Source organism: Plectropomus leopardus, chromosome 4 (assembly GCF_026936395.1).
Source record: "Plectropomus leopardus strain MGB_pleo_1.0 chromosome 4, ASM2693639v1, whole genome shotgun sequence".
In the NCBI taxonomy this organism is placed as follows: Eukaryota; Metazoa; Chordata; class Actinopteri; order Perciformes; family Serranidae; genus Plectropomus; species Plectropomus leopardus.
This window is the reverse complement of record NC_142179.1, coordinates 11,208,546-11,229,417: the sequence shown is the minus strand read 5'-3', so window position 1 is coordinate 11,229,417 and position 20,872 is coordinate 11,208,546. Positions and strand designations below refer to the sequence as shown.

Here is a 20,872-nt window from a genome sequence, read left to right as displayed (position 1 = left end):
AGTATCATCACCTCCAACCAGTCTGTCTGTATCAGAGTTTTAGGTGATTTAACAGCCAATAAAGAAAGACGCACATTGTTCCCACAGATGATTTCAGTGTGAGCTGACACAAGTAGAAAGCAAGGGAAATGGACTGACAACAGCATCGTCTAGTGGACATAAAAGGAACAACAACAACAAGTTGTTTTGAATCTAAAAAAAAAAAAAAGTGAATTATATTTAGCATTAGTGCATTTATTCCAAAACAAGCTGGAGAATAAAAATATACTGCTCACATCTGGAGATATTTATCACAGGTTATATTAAAAACTGGGCAGCATGACTGAAATCAATGTCACAATATTAAAAAGAATACTTTTCCAATATCGGTGTAGCTGCTGCTTAATATTATGGACAGCGACCCACAGTTAATCATTATATAATAGATAAATAGGCCACAGGTATCACATACTTAAATTTAATGCTCTAAAAGATCTTTTTAAGATAAATTTGGTTAAAATTAAAGATTATTATTAGACTACTATTTAGCAACAAATCATCTTTTTTTCTTGTTCAAGTATTGCAGTTAAGTATAAAGGTAAGTATTGTTTGTGTTGCCATGTGCAGAGGTGTTTCATGTAGGAATATGGATATATGCGTGATCTGCATTTTGCCAACAGGTAAGTGCACATATAGAGAAAAATGACAGGATGAGGTTCAGTGGCTGGTTTAAAGATTTTTAACATCAGAAAAGTGGACTCACACAAAAAAGCTTGACTCATTTTGAGAAAAAAAAATAAAAAATGCATAAATCAGAGTAAAACGTTTGTGGCAATTAGTTTTAAATTTAAGACCATTTAATGACTTTTAAGGCCTCATATTGATAAACCTGAATTTAAGACATTTTAAGACTTATTGAGGACCTGTGAACACCAAGTACTGTATAAGAAAAAACCTTAAACATGCAAAAAAAAAAGAAAATCTTTTTGGTGGTTTTTTAACACAATTTGCAATGAATGAATAAATCATGAGGATTTTAGGAAACATTGTTTAACTCTTAGAGTTAATCATAGAGGTTCAGATAATGGAATCTGCTGTTTCTGCAAACAGAATCAAGGAATTTAATGTTAAATGGCATTTTGAGACCAATCTCAAATCCTGCTGGAAGTAAACAAATAAAGAGCAAACGTATGTTGAACACAACAATCACTTCACAAATGTAAAAGTAGTAAAGGCGCAACACAGGCAAGTAGTGTGGTATCTCACAAAATTGCTCAGAGAGATTCGCAGTTCAATGATGAAGAGTTTGTTGAGGACAGCTTGGTGAAAGTGGCCGTCATTGTATTACATTGTATGTCCTGAACCTGTTTGGCCCTCCGTGATATGCTGACACCCTAAAGTGCCAAGTGTTCAACACAGTTTGGGTTTTTTTTATATAGTTATTGTGTTTCCACTGAATGAGTGTATCCTATTTGAATAATGTAAAAAAGGTAGATCAAATTGATTGATTTCAACCATGTAAAAAGGAGACAGAGAAATTATTATACAAAATCAGACAGACAAAAAGTAATATTTCCAGACAATGAAAAACATAAAGCAAAAGAAATGGTCAAACATATGATGAATTGGTTTACATATATTCCAAAAAGAGTGAGAAGAAGTAAAAACTTATTTAATCCCACCCCTTCTCCATTAGTCACTGAATTTTAATTAAGCAGCTTCCTTATTCACTTAAACCTAAACTGTAATAAATGAAATATATACATGCACCCACAGACTCAAAATCAAATATCTATGATTTTTCATTAATATTTACTGAAAAAAGAGGAAAATAAACGAGGAAAAAAACAAATATCAAATAACCTCTGTAAACACCTGGCGACTGTCAGACCCCTCTTCATTAAATTAAATCAAGGAATACATCTCTGTTTTTTGTGGGGTTTTTCTCCAGTGTCGTCATGCAGTGTTTACACTTCAGCAGGTGAGAGAAAAACAGATGTTACCTTTGTGAACAAACAGCAGCTGTCCCTGGTCGATGTGCTCCTGGGTGAAGTTGAGCACTGCCTTCATGGGGGCGCTCTTCAGGGCCAGGTGTCCGTTGCTGGGTGGGGTCACCATGAAATGCAGCTCCTCTGCTGGTGTGTCCAGGTCCTGCGCTCTCAGATCCTCCGGCCTGATCTCCGTCACTGAGGACACCCAAACCTGGACACAAGACGGACAAGGACAGAACAGGTGTCATTTGTAATCTCCATGAAAATACGGACCTCCAGGAACAGAGACATTTTGTCTGACATGGCTCATGACGTAGGGCTAACTGGATCTGACAGCCAAATGCCACTTTGACATTTATTTTGATAGACAGAATGAAATATTGTCATATTTTGTTATACCATAGGGCAAAAAACTGGCAACATTAGAGCTTATTTCCACATGCCAATGCCATTTTTTTTAAAGAAATCCCCCCAAATTAAAACATACTTAATAAGATTGTCTCATGCACTTCACTCACTAGTTAAATAGACTTGTAAAGCAGCTATGTTTCACCTCCCCTGCTCAGACATAACACAACTGAAAAGGAAGTGAGACCAGGGGAAACAGCTGATGTGTCCTTGTCATTCATCACCACATACAATGGACCCAGGATGCTGTGGGTGTGAGTCCAGCTCCAAGGCTATTTCACATGTTTCTCTCTCTTTCTTTTCAACCGCCACTTCCCACTGTGCCATGTATCATCCAAACAAGCAGAACTGCTATAAAAAAAATCTCTAACCGAGGCACCTAAAGACAAAAGACAGTAACAAGCCATGGAAAAATGTCACTCAAGTCACATTCACAGACATAATTCAAATGAAGAGCATGCAAGGACTAAATATAGCCATGCAGACTGTAAACAGAGTTGGAGTGAGCGTTGGCGAGGCGCAGTTAAGGTCCTGCTTCCATGTAAATTCAAAAGCCTTGAGCTAACACGAAGGAACAGAGGAACTCATTGACACACAGAGCACAAAGCCACCGAACCATGCAGACACTTGACAACAAAGGATGAGCCTCTATAGTCCAAGCTATTGCATAACACACCACTGTCCCTCACACAGGTTATGATTCTGCAGTAATTACTGAGAGGACAAAAATCACGAAAAATTTAATCTGATTACTTGAAAAGAACATTTTGAACTGTCACTGAAGGAAAGCACAGGTATCACTAATAACATTAAAAATGGCTCTGTTGTATTCACGTGTCCCACTAAACCATGACAGCGTGACAGTAAGCCAGCACGCACAATACCAGGACCCTGAAATTTAAGCAGCTAAATGGAATTCAGCCATCATTAACTTATTTTTAACATCTGCGTTGTTCCTACTGTCACATGTAAAAATGTCTTCATCATTAAAATCCTACTCGTACTTGTGATCATTGTCTGCTGTTACATTAATATAGACACATATCATATTTTGGATTTTCTCTATGAATAAAATATATTTTATTAATATCTTCTGTCAGAGCAACTGGGTCCTTTTCATGGACAAAATTTACAAACTTTTCCATGATTTTTCTATGAACCGTTATAATTTTAATTTTTGATCTTTTCTTCCCTTGCCAAGTGTTTTTCAAACTTATCAATTCAAACTTGATTCAAAAATCATTTCAGCAAGCTAGCATACATGACGGGAGAGAGGGAACGTACCTGACGGTTAAAAGCTGCAGAATATAAATTTGACGTTATGTTACACCATGTGGAAGGGTACTACTATGACTAACAATTTCATTACATACAACAAAATGCCATGACTTTTCCAAAACTTGTAATATTTTATATTAATTTTCCACATCTGGAAAATACGACTCATAACTCATTTTCATATCTAAATTTCTTCATGTGGTGGGGATACCAAGATTTAGTAAAATTACCTTGAGACCAACTGTAATTTATTTATTTTATTTTATTATTTTTAGTTAAAAGTATACATCACAGGAATCCCCAGATTCACTATTTTTTCCTTTCTTCTTGTGCGGTGCGATTTTTGGAGCTTCCTCTTGGATGCATGCTGCTTATAGCCTAGCACCCCTGCCTATAAAGTCCTCACCTCACCTGACTGCTGTGCCCCAAATACAGCAAAATAAGACGAAAATGAGAAAAGACAGGCATAGAGCCAGGTCGCTGCAGATAAATACACAAGTGATATTGAGTGGGATTACTTATGTGTGAGTCTATACATCATTTTTTAGGAAAATCCTGCATTGTATACCTTTAAGGTTGGGTACAAAATAGTTTGGTCACTTTGGGGCACTGGAAGCAAGTTGCAAACATGAACATAAAATCACCTTGTTCAGTTTTTACAGAAAACTTAACAAAACAAAATTTTACTCATGTTCTGGCCACCTGATGAATGTAAGTCCAACATTCACTCAATATGTGGCTCTTTGGCAGCTGAATGCCCAAATGTGTTTACCAGTTTGACTCTAACTTTGTCAAAGTGTGCTGGCAAACAGTGAGTTTTAAGACTTTTCTCCCTAAAAAAACTGCTCGTTGTGACTGGAAACAACACTAATGAGAGGGTTGAAAGTGAACAAAAACAGTAAAGCTGAGGCTGAAGAAAAAAGATCTAAAGATGCTGAGATGTGCTGTATAGCTGAGGGGAACTGCAGAAGTTATAATTATCAGCAGGTTTGTCACCATGAGGGAAAACTAACACATTACATGATGTCATTTGACCCATCTTCAAAATAAAAACATTAATTCAAACAGCTGTAATGTTACAATAAATGTTATTGTTTGGTTTTGCCACAAAATTTACTTTGGTTGGAGCTCAGGGCGCTGAGAGTATCTCTCTGTAACATATAAATTACAGGCCTTTGCACACAAACTTTTTTTTTTTTTTACAAACTGTTAGAGCAGTTTTTAGCAGGCCATGCTGAGGTGCTAGGCAACCAAAATATATGTAGTGTTTCACATTAGTGGTGAGATTAAACTAGCAAGTTCCCAATGCTTTTTCTGGTCAGTGTGAGAAATGTCAGTGATCACAGACTGCAGAAGTGAGAATCGCAGGGGGGGGGACCAGCGGGTGCAAAAACCAGAAAGAAAAAAAACAGCTGCAGGAATGTACAGCCTATCACAAGCATCAGATGATACAAGATATGGGTGTGAGAGCATCTGAGGGGGGGTTTTACCTTTTAAAACTGAAGTCTAAATGGTCCTAAAATTACCATGAAATGACAAAATGAAAGGCTCGGGTGTAACTGGCAGTGAACTGGCCTCTCACTTGGCTCTAAATGTTACTTACTGGAACAGAAGTGTGGGTTACTTTTTCAATTAGCACCTGCAAACTCCACATCCACCCACCACACACATCACATCGGTCCCACAGCATCACGTCCTCCCACATGAGAGGACTTGCCTCGCATGTGAGTGTGTGTTGATCTAGTGGGAAATGACTACACCTCCAATAATCCCCCGTTTAACAGGAAGCCACAGCAGGATCAGTCTGAGGAACAACATTAGTGTGACTCACCGATTTCAAAGACAAGACACATGAGATCAATTTGCACAAGCAGCCCCTTGGAGTCAAGATCAATCCCCCGCTTGACGGGGCGTCTGCTGCTCCACAGGCTGCAGTTTTAGTGACGGAGATGACAGTGAAGTTTAAACAAAACAAACCTGACCACATCTTTCATCTACAGTCATTTAATTCCTGAGAGTCTTGACTTCCAAAGAATGACTGTTTTCATGTTTATTTGTTGAGGTGTTTAAAAAGATTATCAAACCTGCACCAAAATAATAATAATAAAAACAATCTAAGCACAAAATTGTTTAAAAAGAACGATTTCAGTCATATATTGCTTCTTAAACATGTTGTCAGGAGGTCACAGAAGATAAAAAACTACATCTGACCTCAAGAGACTCTGCTCACAGCTTTTTAAAATCCTGACAGTTTAACACCATCACAGACTGCTGATGTTCTTTGTGAAGCCATTATTGTTAGACATCTGTCACAGATGTCTGTCACAAACAGGTCAAATGTATACCATAAGCAGTAGCACTGCCACAACTACAAATTCAAAACATTTTAGTTATTACTTTACTGACTTCAGTTTAAAACATGTGGGCAGATTCTGTAATACAGACAGAGAACTCAAGTTATTTGTTGGCATAATTAAGATTTTTGTAAAGTAGAAATCCTTGGATGTATTTCTTTTGTCAGTGTTGTTTGTTTTGTTTCATTTTTGGCTAAATTGTTTACATTTTCAAGACAGATTTATTCATATCACAGCAGATTATACTTTATCTTAGGGTTTATTCAGCAATAGCAGATTTCATATGACATGTAAATATAAATCCTGTGGCACAATTGATGAATACAAATCTGAGGATATAAACATTCAAGCTGTTCCAAAACTAATTCTGAGGGAATCAATAAATATCTCTGTAAGACCACCTGCGAATCTATCAAAATCCTCTGAAATACACGTTTAATGAAGTGCAGTGGCAGAGAGCCACCTTGTGGACAAAATCCAGACCCAACACCCAAAATCTAGTAAAATTATGACTAGTGATCACCTTTGAATGAAACTGATAATCAATATGTGCGGGCCAGTTTTTAGTTATCATCAGTCTCAGGTTACTCAGAGTAGATCTGTTTTGTGATAGCCAGACGAGGAATTGACACGTAGTACAAAACAAAACAACTCAGACAACAGACATATGATAAAAGCAAATGATAACAAAAACATCAAGGCTCCAATATTCACTAAACCACTTAAATGCATAAATAAATAAATAAATAAATAATGCTTCTATGGTGTCTGTGCAATGCTGCTAAAACTTATTCATCTGAATGATGGCTGCCAAAAAAAATCACAAAAAGCTCCCATTCAAAAACATTTTCAGGGTTTTTGATTAAAACTTCTTTAATTCAACTGGCTTCCCAATGTTTTAAGTGAAGTGAATTTTAGGAGTCACTCTGAGTCTACAGGATCCAAGAGGAATTTGAGGCATTTAGGGAAGAGCTGCACAGACAATAGAGACCTATACTTCAAGCTTTCTTTCCAGCTGGACCTCTCCCAACTCTGGCCACTAAAGATGCCAGAGTACAAACCAGAACTGCTGAGCACATGGACACACACAGACAACGTCCATCTAACCAGAGAAAAACATAAAATTGAAAATGTATATGAGTAGAAGTGCTTTTTAAAGACGGGTTTTAAATAACCTGCAGGTTTTCTTTGGATGAGCAAATAGTGAAGAAAGATGTGAAACTGGACTGGACTGTCAACATGTGGTCACAGTGTTTGCTATTTTCAGGCCATGACGCCATCATGCCACTCAACACCAGGATGCCTGTGAAAGGGACTAAATTCAACTGACATATTTGCGGGAGCGAGACCGTCTGTCTGTATAATGCCTGTGGGTTATTTTGCATTTGATTTTATACTGTTTGGTATTCATAAGCAGCCTTTAAAATAATTTCCAGTCAACCCAAAATATGCAAAACAGCAGCTCCCTCTTAAATTCACTGAAGCAAGACTGCTGGAAACTGAACCACAAAAAAACCCAAAACAGTGCTTCCTATAAAAACTAGAATTTGTTTGAAAGCTTAACACCTTAGCACCATAAACACACTTTCCTACAAATCCCAGACACCTCCAAATGTATGTCAAGGGCTGCCAGCCCCTCTGGACCCTCCTCCACATAGCAAGCATAGTTTCCCTCATTGAGCCAGCCAGCCAGCCATGGCAACTTGCAACACTGCCCACATGAAAATTGTCTGACAGTAAGTTATCGTGCCAGACCTGCTAGTAAAAAAAAAAAAAGTCGAGAGTTTAAATATAGAGCAGCAGTGCCGACTCACCCTGAGGACCCTGTTGGCTGTAATAACAGGAGGCTCATCGTTGACAGCTGAAACCTGGATGTACACCGTCTGGGCTGCGCTCTGCTTCCTCAGGCCTGTGTCATTGGCCACCACAGTGAAGTTGTCAGCAAAGGTTTCGCTGCTGTCATGGACGTAGTAAATGAATTCATGTTCCACCTAATTAAAGGTCATAGAAATTATTAGGGAAATTAAAACTACAAATATCTATTAAAAACAGGTACAAAACAACATAATGATTAGTGACTCTTAGGTCGCAATCATCTAATTTCCTATGACATGACATGCATATAGGGGCAAAAATTAAACGCATCAATGCTTTGTGCAATTTTAGAAATTAATGAGAAGCACAAACATGACAGAAAAAAATAGCAAGAGCCAGAGATTCCAGCTGGGGTTGGGTGAGTTGAGAGGGGGGTCAGCCAGGGTAATGCTGTTTTTTCCTTCCTTTAACGCTGTGATTTAATGAAGGATGAACTTTAGGTTACAAAACTTGTTAAAAAAATGCCTGTAGAGTAGGGTCAAATTTGAAACATTTGCGTTAAATGTCAGTGGACATGACAGAAGAACAAGGGAGACTGTGGTTGGTTGGTTGGGCCACAGTTACTTTCTGGTCCTCTGAAGGTCACAGAAACAAAAATGTAACAACAAAATATTTGTTTCCTTCATCTGCACTCATTGACTATGTTAATACTTTCATGACTATGTTAATACTTGTGAAAGTCACTGACTTTTTTTGGCAAGGGTATTTTTAACTTTTATAATATCTAAAGTAAAATAGTGGTATATGGACTGGATGTATTATAAAAATGTGTTAGAGATACTGGAAATGTGTCACTTCTAGTTAAGAGATGAAGAAATCAACTTGAATTTAGTGTAAGATTTGGAAATCTGTGATGAATGGTGGTAGCTGGATAACATAATATCATCCCAAAGTATTTTAAAAGATTACACAATATCTATATTATTATTATTATTATTATTAATCTAATATTATTATTATTTTTTCTAAAATATTGCTGTACAGTAATTAACTTCATGCATCTTAAGATTAGATATACTAAATCTGTCCCCAAGGACAAACATTAGGCTACAAAATAAAATTAAAAATTACAAAAAGGAGACGAAGAACAGGGAAAAAAAGAGTCAAATTTAAAGATCATTCCATATCTGCAAAAATAGTAATGACTACGACAAAAACAAACAGGTATGACTTCTGTGTCTTCAGTGTTAGTTATGGGCATGAAAAATATCACCATCACACAAATTCAAATTATTTATCCATTAATCCAACTGCAGGCCTATTGCAATTTTTCCATAGCAACTATAACAGTGTCTGTCAGAATGTCTCACCTGTCTCCTGGTGAAAGACGTTATGGCCACACCGGGGTGTCGAGAGTGCTCAATGTGACCGTGCTGCGGGGGCTCAGTCAAACTATACAGGAAGTTGATTCCAGAGAAGTGTCGGTTTGTGACTTTGAGCACGTCCTGGGTCAGTGCCTTGGAGGCGCCCTCATTCAGTGTGAAATTGGAGACCTGGAGAGGGATGAGGCGTGGGATGATGTCAACAGACATCCTAATGTCTGTGACGTCAGTCACGCCGTTGGTGGCATCAAGGACGAAGGTGTCGTTCACTTTGTTGGGCTCCGCCTGCATGTACTGGATGTTCCCACTGTTAATGTCCTCTTGGGTAAACGTCTTGACAGGGGACTGTTTGGTTCCGATGTAGCGCTCCTCCGCTTCGACAAAACGCCGGAGAAAGCCATGAGATGGGGCTACCTTGACTGTGAATGCAATCTCAGATGGCAGGTTGTCCTCGTGAGTGACCTGCAGCGATCAGCAAACATATTCACTGGTTAAATTTGAAATGTTCCATGTGTCACTAAAGTTTTGTTTTCATTTTGCTCTCAATGTAACATGGCATCATTGTTAAACAAAGACTGGTCAGCATTCAGTTTCTGCCCTTTCAGAGCAGAAAGAACTGCTCTTTTACTGCAACACTAGCATGACATTGTCCTTTTATTATAGTTTACATTATCTGTTAAATGTTGTTTAGTTCTGTCACCATAACTACACCAAACATGCAGGTTGTTATATATAAGATTTTCAGAAACAGGGCTGGAGGCTCTTATGGGGAATGTTCAACCCCAAATCAAAAACAAATACTATTATTCATAACTTGAAGTGCTTTTTTTCAGTCTGGACAATTTTTGTGTGAGTTGCTGATTGTTGGAACTATCAGCTGTGGAGATGTCTGCATGGGACTAGATGGCATTTGGTTTGTGGTGCTCAAAGGGCCAAATAAACACATTTAAAACAGTCAACAGCGATGTCTCTTTACATAAATCATGACCCGGTTACTCAAGATAATCCACAGACCTTGTTGTGAGCAGGTTTATGTAGGAACTATTTTCTTTCTACGGAACTAGACCCACCATCTACTCATTGATGAGAGACTCCCATAAGTATGCATATCATTGTTATTAATATTATAATTCTTATTATTATCGTTATCAGTAAAGGAGTGATTTAGTGAACAATGGTCAAACAAACTTCATATGAAAATTAACTAAAGAAAACCTAGCCTAACTAGATTTTTGTGGTAGACCAATTGTGATATTGTGATGATATTTAACATAAACATTTAACATATTTAACATAAATTGCAATCAAAATGGCCATTGTATTATTTAAACAAATACCAAAATTACATTGCCACTTATTTCAAACTCTGTCTCTCTTCTGAGACACTCACCTCTAGTTTAGTTCCACTGATCTTCACTGGTTTTCCCTCTTCCACCAGTAACATGTTGTGATGCAGCACGATGGGTGGCCTCTGATGACTTTCCAGGTAAACCTTCACATTGATCCTCACCGCCAGTTGAAGAACTTTAGCTTTAACTGTTAAGTTGAAATAGTCTGCAAGATGTTTGCTGTCATTGTGCCGATAGGAGATCAGTCCATCCTTCAAGTCAGACTGTGAGAATGACTCCACCTTTGTTTCACTGCGATAGAGTCCTCCATACTTGGGAGCCTCGTCCACCTTGAAGATGACCTCCTGGTCATTTCTGATGTCCAAATTTGATATGATGCTAAAATTACTGGTGGAAAATGTTACGGACTGGCCCTTCTGAACCAGGAGGCCGGTGTTGTTGCCAACCTTCAAGAAAGGGTCGTGTGCACTGATGTCTAAAAGGCTTGACACAAAATGTTTTCCATCTGAGACAAAGAGCACAAACCTGCCAGTGCTAACACCTTTGTGAATAAACAACACTCTCTTTTCTTCCAAATCCTTCTGTCGAAACTGGAACAGCCGATGTGTGGTGTCATTAACCAACACTAGATCTCCCATCGGGATTCCACGTCGAGTGTAAATCAACTGGCCATCATCAAAATCAGAGTCTTTGTCATGATAACGCAAATCCTGTATGGTGAGCAGCCTCTGTCCATCCCGTACTACATTGAAAACTTTATCAATAACACGTACTGGCTTTTGGTCATTTATTAGCTGAATAGAGATGTTGAACACTCCTTCTTTAGAGCCAATTTCATCGTCGGCGATGGAGGATTTGAATCCTTGGCTGGTGGAGGCTATGAAAGTGAACTCATCTTGAGTTGTTTCAGTGTCATCATGGATGTACATAATTCGTTCCTCTAAAATATCCTGATTACTAAATATTAAGATATTGTCATAGCTTGCATTGGAATTTGACTGGCTAATACGGGCTAGCTTGCCATTCTTGGGGCTGCTTATGACAGTATAGTACATATCCTTTGTACTCAAAGTCTCTGCAAAGAGCTCATCCTTTGTGATAAGTTTACTTTCTCCCTCCTGAAGAGAGAGTCCATCATTTCTCATAAACACGCTGTTGACATCAGCTTTAATGGAAAACCGGAAGTCATAGTATTGTGATTGAGCATGTTTGGAAACCAGCTGGAATTTGAACCGATCACTTGTATCTTCATAAGGCCTGTCGACTAGCTCGTAATGTACTTTTTTGTCTGTTATGTCTCTTTGGCTAAAGGTGGAGTTCTTTGTCAGGACTGTACTGTCAAACAGGAGTTTCCCTTTCTTTGGTGTGGTGAGAACCCGAAAATAGAGGTCATCCTCTGAAAGAGCCACACCTTCAGCCGTTGCATAAAGATACTCTGAATCCAGTGTCACTTTTCTAACTTTATCCATGTCCATCATCACATTCTTCACCAGGTGGTACTTCACCCACTTCACAGTGATTGGAAAGAGTATTTCAGTGGTTGTCCTTGCAGCCACAGTAACCTTGCTCTTAAAATAATCAGTGGCGTTGGATGTTTGAATTTCTTGAAAAGTGCTTACATACCTCAGGCGCTCTTTTTCAAGAAGCCTTTGGGAAAACGAGTCAGTATGCCTCCATTCACCGCTTGAGTGAAGTCTCTGGAGTTCTCCATACTGAGGGGGTTCGATGATATCATATCGAATGTCTACAACTTGTTTTACAGCATTGGTTTGCACAGCCAGCTGCTTTGAACCAAGTATAGCTGTCTCTCCTTGAATAATCTCAAGGCCTGTGTTGTTGGCAATCTTATACTCCAGTGCTACAGCCATGACCCTTAGAACCACAGTGTTGCTTACCTTTTCCCCATCGCTAACTCTAAGAACTATCCGTGAATTTCGAACCCCTGTGTGAACGTAGTACACTCTCAATTCCTCCAAGTCTGTATATGAGAATGAGGTCACTGCCTTGCCAGGGTTCTTTTCAATTTCCAAATATCCTGCGTCAGCGTTCAGGTTCCCAAGCACGGAGAAGACAAGGTCGGTGTAGTTGCTGTCAATGTCTGTGGCCTTCAGAACATCAGTGGTGAGGCGTTTCTTTGAGTTCTCCAACAGGACAAAGAGGTTGCCTTCAGGGAGACTCAATTCAGGTGCATCGTTGGTGGGTGTCACAGTAATATTGTAGCGGTACAATTTGTTGCCCTTCAGATAATCAGGAACTTGTTTTCTACTGCTGGAATAAACTGAAAACATGAAGAAGTCATCCGGTTCCTCTGAGCCTCCATGGATATACATTACTCGTCCATGCCAGAGGTCCAACATACTGAAGGTGTTCTCCTCTTGGTCCTGATCGACATCAAGCCTTATCTGACCACGAATTGGTTGCTCCTGAATTCGAAACACAATCTGAGACTGCCGAATGCCAAGCTTCTTGAAGTCCAAGAGAACCTTAATGTGTTTGGCCTCAAGAGATGCTCGACCACCTTCCTGGACTACAAGGTTTCTGAGCTGTACAAAATTTGTTCCATACTTTCTGTCCAAGCCCCTTGCGAGGGTGGACATGTAAAGTAACGGAGTTGGTGTCACCAAATGAAATAAGGATGCTGGAGCACTTGTTGGACTCAAAGTGGTCGATGGTTCTGGTTCTTTCTCTGGTTCACAACCAACTGAGATATCCTTGGTGACGACAGCATTTGAGAGACCAGTTTTCACTCCACTGACTTCAATCTTCTTCATACATCCTTTAAAAGAACCTCCTCTGACACGTTTTCCTGACACAGAGACAAGCCCCACCTTTCTGACCTCTGATCTGGTGCTGTCATCGATACCTCCAATGAAAAGATATCCTTTGAGCTGAAGCCCCTTTGAACGAGAGCTAATGCTACTCTTCACCATCTCTCCATCAACACTTAGCTCAAGACTTCTAGAACTGAATTGCAACTTAATAGTATGCCATTTCCTGTCATTGATGAATGTGAGTGAACGAAGCTCGGTTTTGGTTCCACCTTTCCCAACAATGGCCACTGGCAAACCTTCTTGAATCTCCACAGCCAAAAAGTCTCCCTCTCTGGCTGAACTGTAAAGGATAATTCCCTCTTTGGCTGAAGTGTGCACAACACACTCAAATATTGCTTCCTGTTGGGCATTCCAGGTTGGAAGAGAAATGTAAGCCCTCGAGCTGAAGAAGCTGATAGGGTCCTCCTCTGTGGCAAAGAACTGAGGACTGCAGCCTAAAGACACCTCATGGACATTCTTGAATCCCATATATGGCCTCAGTGATGACAACAAGTTGTGTTCGTTAAAGAGCACCTCGTCCATGCAGCCTCGGAAGCCGATCAGGTCTCTAGGGAGGTAAAGTCTGTCTAGGCCTCCTGAGCCTCCAACATAGAGCCCGTCCAAAATGTGGAGATTGTGACTGGAGCCTGGCATCTTCACATCAGTGTGAGAGTTCTTGTCTACGGTCAGAGTGACGTTATGCTGCACATGACGGACCTCCACTGAGTGCCATGCCAGGTCGTTAAGCTGGGTGCCTCCTTCTGACTGTAACACTACCTCCCCCGATCCAAGGTCTAGTTTTAGCTAAGAGAAGATACAAAAAAAAAAGGATTACAAAATATACTATATTACAAAAATGAATGGCAAATTCACATACTGATCTGAGCAGCAATTCAAGTTACATTCAGATTTATCAGTTTGGAGTAGGCCTTCTCTGTGATTTCCTACATTCAGTATGATTGCTGTAATTGATGGCCATGTTAGTGACGTGCCTCTAAGGAATGGCTGTGTTGGTCAGTTGGCTCACCACTTTGTTCCACACTGAAAAACCTCAAGAACTAATCCATAGATCTTACGATGAAGCAAGGACGGCATCTCTGTATCTGTGCCCTTCACATATCTCGAGAACTGTTCAGCTGATCTACTTCACACTTGGCAGGCATATTGCAAGGGACCAAAATACATGCAGTGTTGAAGGTGGTGCTCTTCAGACATACGACACATTTAATATTAATAAAATTGGAATAAACAATGCTTTAGCCATAGCTGCAGACCCTTTTTTTAAATATGCATATATAGGTTGCAACTCTGGTACCTTAAGTCACTAGCTCTTCATACCCAGAACCGAGTCAAACACCTCAGGGTTATCCTAGATTCTGACCTCAGTTTTGAATCGAACATTAGAAACATCATTCACTGTCATTTTATCACCTTAGAAATATTGCTAAGGTCAGACTGTTCCTCTCTCAGGCTGATACAGAAAAACTAATGTATGCCTTTTTAACCTTAAGACTTGTCACTGTAATGCCCTCTTGTTTGGTCTTTCTCAAAAAGCTGTTGGCCGCCTGCAACTTGTTCAGAACGCAACAGCCAGAACAGTAACAAAGACCACATATAGAAAACATATCACTTATTACCATTTTAAAGTCACTGCATTGGCTGCCTGTCAGTTTAAGAATTTATTTTAAGATTCTCTTTTTAGTTTTTAAACCGGTCTGGCATCAGCCTAGCTCTCAGATATGCTTCTTAGATATGTAACTAGCAGGTCCCTTCAACAAAAATCCACTGTGAATTGACGTTTAGCCACTGCGGCCCAACTTTGTGGAACAGTCTGCCTGAGCATCTGAGGGACTCCTCATCAGGGGACATTTTTTTTAAAGAAACCTCAAGACATACTTTGGTATTCTGTACTATTCTATGTCATGTTTATTTGTTCTTACATTTGTTTTAAACATCTTATTTCTATTCTATTATTATAATTTTTAGAGGTTTTTTTTATATGTTGCTAATCTTGCTCTGTGAAACACTTTGGACTACGTGATTGTATGAAATGTCCTATATAAATTACATTTGATTTCATTTGGTATGATTATGAAGAATTTTTTAAAATAATATTTTACGAACATAAATGTCTATATTTAATTACAAATACAAAAATAATACACACATTCTTAAAATATTTTCATTGTATCAGATGCTTTCTATAACCTATTTAATTATGTCCTATAATAATTAACTGAATAACTGTAGACACTATGACACCTGGGAAGAGAAACACAGGATGTTTAAATTCCGTGATGTCAGCTGGTGTTATAACAGTGAGCTTTGTCTGTGATTTAAAGCAGGAAGAGAACTATTATCTCTTTGCCTTCAGCTATGTCCGCAGAGCATCATGTCACCATCTCAAACTAATGCTGTATTTATATGACGTGCTTGTCAAGGCATGCTGCTGAGTCCCTGCTATTCATGCACGGGTTTCCAGGGAGCGACGCTCATGTCTGACTCACATGGAATGAGACCCCAAGCCCGGGGATAACTTGTGCGAGCGAACAAAAAAAAATTATTTGGTGACCTGTGCCAGTTTAAGGAACACGGACGAGCGGTTCACTCCTCGTGCTCACTGAAGTACGACAGTGCAACACAGTCGTCAGTGTGATTCATTCCCGGTAGCACAAGTCTGACACAAATAGAAGCTTAGCCACAAGGGTTTCTCGAGTTTGATGCACAAAAGCTATAATGCATATCTCAGGACTTCCTGTGTTTCTTATGAATGTGTCTGCATATTAAAAAGGCTTCCTACAGTACGTCTGTCCATTCTGCATGCTGATTTAGCCTGGCAGAGCTGCTTACTGGATGCTGCAGAAGCAGTCTCGAAGGGCCAAATGTAGTTCACCCCTAAATCCTCCCAACAAGGCTTGTGTTGTGCGCTTAAAATAGTGCTCCCGACATGGGACACAAACCCATCCTAAATCTCTTAACTGTGCCCAAGGTAAATATATTTTGTCATTAGGAAATAAATTTCCAGCGATGTGTAATGCATGTAATGCATATTTAGAGCCAGATTATTATTGCAGCAGTAATATCAGTCTTTTTTGACTGCTGGCACGCATTTTTTGTTGAATTTAATTTTAATAAAAGCTGGGTTCTCATATTTTTTCCGTCTTAGTAATTTAAGCTTATTCGAATTGCAGAAGTCAGTGCCTTGAGAAAAAGGGAGACACACTTTTTACGGGATACTTATAATATCTTACTATATTACCAGTCATCTCAATTATCCATTACAAATCCATAATGACAAAAATGATGGGTACAAATTTTAATCAAGGGAAAACTGATTTATATTAAAATGAATTAAGTTATGCATTTCAACTGACCAAGCCCTTAATCAGCCAAAGGCACTGCAGTCGCTGAGCACAACCGTTCATGGCTGCACACAAGGATGTAGGTTTTGTTTCAACATTGGAGGGTCCTCTGCCAGAAAATTCTGAGTATCAAACACTATTAACAGTATTAATTTGTGCCTTTTCTGCATCAAGTTATGGTGTAAACATCTTTAATTTTGTCAAAATAAAAGTCCTTTGCTACTAAATGAGGGGAAACAAATGCACATGTTCTAAATATTGAAGTGGGCCTGCCTGCCCCCTGTCCTGAAATTTAAACCTTTGACTACACAGCAGAACAGTAATACAGCAAGTGGCATTGTTAATAATAACAGGACTGGACAAAGTAAGGAAAAGCGTCTTTACATTATAGAACATAACACTGTGTAAAGAGTAGGATGTGCAAGATTAGTCAACTAGTCTAATAAATGTTGCTGCGCCTGCTAGTCTGAACCAGAAATGTTAGTCAACAAACTTTTTATCGAGAGCATTACTACTTTATGCAGTTGTGTTCACCTAGTAAAAATGCCATTGTAGTAGTCAGGCAAGTTTTATTTTCTGTAAGAATATTGTTTTCAATAAATGTTATTTGTTAACTGTTTAGTGAGTTGTAGTCAATGTCTACAATGCATGGTGCAAACCGCCACAGATTTAAGCTGCATATAAAATACAATTTGGTTGTTGAAAAATGTCAATTTACAAGTGTACACCTTTTTTTGTACAGTTGTGAGTACCTTACAGAACTGTGAGTACTGTTTTTTTTTTCCACAGTGTTTTCTTACTTTTAGTTGGCTGATCTAAGTTTAATCATCTTTTAAAACGTCAAGGAACTGAGTTGTTAGAAACATCTGTGATAGAGAGCACAATCCATTAAATAATTTGAAATAAGTTGTTCAACAGAAAATTTATTAATCCAGTTCTTCATTTTTGAGAAAAAAGGCCAAATATTTGTTGTTTCCAGCTTCTCGAATATAATAATTGGGTGCTTTGCTTAGATTTCTATCATCCTAAACTGAATGTAGTTGGGTTTTTGACCTTTATGGTCAGACAAAACAAGACATTTGAACATGTCCCTTTGGGGTCTGAGAAACTGTGATGGACATTTTGTCACATTTTTTTGACATTTCATGGACCAATAAATTAAAAATAGAAAAGAATCAATATAAAAAATAATCATTGGTTGTAGCCCCAAATATTGTGCTATAGAGTGAGTATGCGAATAAAGCAGTAGGATAAATCAAGAAAATTATGAAATTGTTGGACAAAGGCTGTATGATGTATTGAATTGTGATCAAGTCACAAATAATCCAAATAAAACATAAAGTATAATCAAGCAATAATCACTCAATTACTCAAATACACCAAACTAACCAACTCTTCTACTTTAACAATCTCCTTGTTTCCACTGTGATAAGAGACTGGTGTGGCGTTAACACTCAGCTCGCACCACCCAGGCTTGTCTGCTTGTGTTACTGTGTCGAGAGACTGACACTGTCAACTGTGATGGAGCCATAGCTTACGGTGGTCAGCGTGTGTCACGTCTTTCTATACGCGTGCATGTGGTCAAGCACAAAGTCTGTGTGTATTGCACGCCTGTACATATATGCGGTAGTGCACGTGTGTGCTCATGTATGCTTGAACACATATGCTCATGTACTGGGGCCATGGATGTACCAACCTGCAGGCGACCAGCATGGAGCTCTAGTAAGAAATAGTCAGTCTGGCCGGCGGCGAGAAACAGCAGGCCATTGGTGCTGGAGGTTCGAAAGCGAATGCGGAGTGTGTTATGGTCGGACGACTCTGTTGCCTTGAGCTGTACAAAGCCGTCGCCATAGAAGGAAGCTAGAGAAAGAGACATGAGAGAGGGTTAGATTATCCAAAAATTCAAACAGAGAACAAAAAGGAGAACATATGTGTTCATATGTGGTGTTTACCATCTTTTACAGACTGTTAAATGAGTATAAAGTATGAAAGAAAACTGCAACAGAAAGTACAGTAGCAGCAAATACAGCAAACAGAGCGAGTCAAGTCAAGCATTGTGGTCTTAATATAGCCAACATGTGACATTTAGATATAAAAGTCAGGCTAATTATCATCCTGGTTGTTCTTTACAAGTGGAGCAGAGTCTGTGAACGTGGAAAGCAAATGCAAACACACACACACAAACACACACACACAAACACAGAGCTTTTTAACACACACTGCACAAATTATACCCCGCCTGATTTAAAAGAATGCTCGTAAGACTCTCCGCTGAGTTTAGCCTTCCTGGTGGGCCAGTTGTGTTTGCACCAAAATGATTTATACTAAAATATGACAAGAGTAAATTAAAGAAGCACGCAGAGGTGGAATGTAACTAAGTACATTTACTCAAGTACTGTACTGAAGTACAAATTTGAAGTACTTGTGCTTTATTGGAGGTTCTTTTCATGTCACTTATGCTTTTACTCTACATTTCAAAGGGAAATATTGTACTTTTTACTTCACTACATTTATCAAAATGTTTTAGTTAATTTACAGATTAAGATTTTAGCATTAAAAAATAAGACTTTATACATAAATAGAAATGTTTTGTTATATAAAATATGGTGTTTTGTTATGAATTAAATTACAAAACAGTTTATAAATGTACATCTGCGCTTACTTTATTGATAAATCAGTCAATTAACAAGAAATGAAGTGCAAATGCTTTTGACAAACATTTAGCTAATTTTTTTCAATAATTTTGAGTTTTTTAGGTGTTTTTTATATATAATTTGGAGCTTGCAGGTATTTATTTACCTTTTCAAGGTTTATGGGTGTTTTCTTTTTTTAATATAATTTCTTAAGGTGTTTTTTTATTATTAATTATTTATTTATCTTGTGCTGTGTTTTTTCTTTTGTTTTTAAATAATTTTGAGTTTTTACATTTTTCTGCTTTTGGTACCTTTAACACTTTATTTTTTCATGAATATACTTAATTACTTTTACTTAATTAAAATTCTGAATGCAGAGCTTTTACTTGTAACAGAACATTTTTATAGAGTAATATTAGTACTTTTACTTAAGTAAAGGATCTGAATACCTCATCCACCAGTGGAAGCACTACAGCTTTACATTTTGAATATTAAGCACGTTTAGGCTGAAACAAAACCTATGCATTGTGACAGAACCGCAGGTTTCTCCCTCCTTTTGTTTGTAGCTTTAAGAGAACCATTCATGGACTGTCCAAAAACATAGGAATTACATAACAGAATTTTAAAGATATTTGACTTTAACGCCACAACAGCGGTATACAAACTGAGGCAGAGGATGTGGAGGTGAGATCGCAGGGAGTCAGACATGTATGGGCCTGCCCTGCCCTGACAGGAACCTTCAACCTGAACATGAAAGGCTCTGACGTCCCCACATTGTCCGTGGCCTCATGTTCCAGAAACAACGTGGCGGACGGAGCCAGCTGTTTCTTCTACCTCACCTCCCAGCCATCTCACATCACCCTGTAATCTGGCCTAACGCGCTCTGAAGCCTTCCCATCCCAGCCTTCATGCCCGGGCACCACCAGCTCAGTTTTTAATGAGCATCAGAGCTCCCACGCATAATCAGAAGTTAAAAAAGATCTTAGGCTCTGTGAAGAAACATGTTTGTTCCATGTTGGTTTTATTTGTGGTTTGTGACCCACGGCGAGAACGGACCACCGCTAATGGGCCAGGGTGACTGGGGAGGCTAGATAAAGTTAATGTGAGTTAATGCATTGCTGTTACTCCTAAAAGGGTTAATGCACTAATGGGTAGTTTGTCTGACCACATTCAGTCTGTACGGACTGTGGAGTGCAAATTAACACAATTAAACCAGCCAAATCAATATAGTCAGCAATCAACAGGGAGCTTATTACAGAGAGAAAAAGATATTCATTCATTTTCATTCATTGTTAATAAAAAACAATAGGAACACAAGATTAAGGTTATATGTACTTGTGCTTTCAATCAATATATACTTAAATGCAAAACTGTTTTTTTCTGTCATCTCCCAGGCTTCCTCAAAGTAACGGTCTATTTAAAGAGCTTCATGTGTGAGCAACCAACCCAGTGTCAACCCATTTACAAAATCGATTTTGTACCTTTGAACAAATCTGTTTTTCTTCCCCTAG

At 38.6% G+C, this 20,872-nt stretch overlaps 1 protein-coding gene across 1 annotated transcript in view; it reads right to left on the bottom strand.

Annotated features, from left to right (window-relative positions):
* The window catches only part of cspg4ba (chondroitin sulfate proteoglycan 4ba), a 38,006-nt gene that overhangs the window by 13,678 nt on the left and 3,456 nt on the right, over positions 1-20,872 (bottom strand). Inside the window, exons 2-6 of the mRNA XM_042488488.2 lie at positions 18,425-18,588; positions 10,598-14,170; positions 9,196-9,669; positions 7,825-8,001; positions 1,983-2,181 (exon numbers count right to left, since the gene is read on the bottom strand). Coding sequence (XP_042344422.2) covers positions 1,983-2,181; positions 7,825-8,001; positions 9,196-9,669; positions 10,598-14,170; positions 18,425-18,588 — 4,587 coding nt within the window. The remainder of the gene's footprint in view (positions 1-1,982; positions 2,182-7,824; positions 8,002-9,195; positions 9,670-10,597; positions 14,171-18,424; positions 18,589-20,872) is intronic.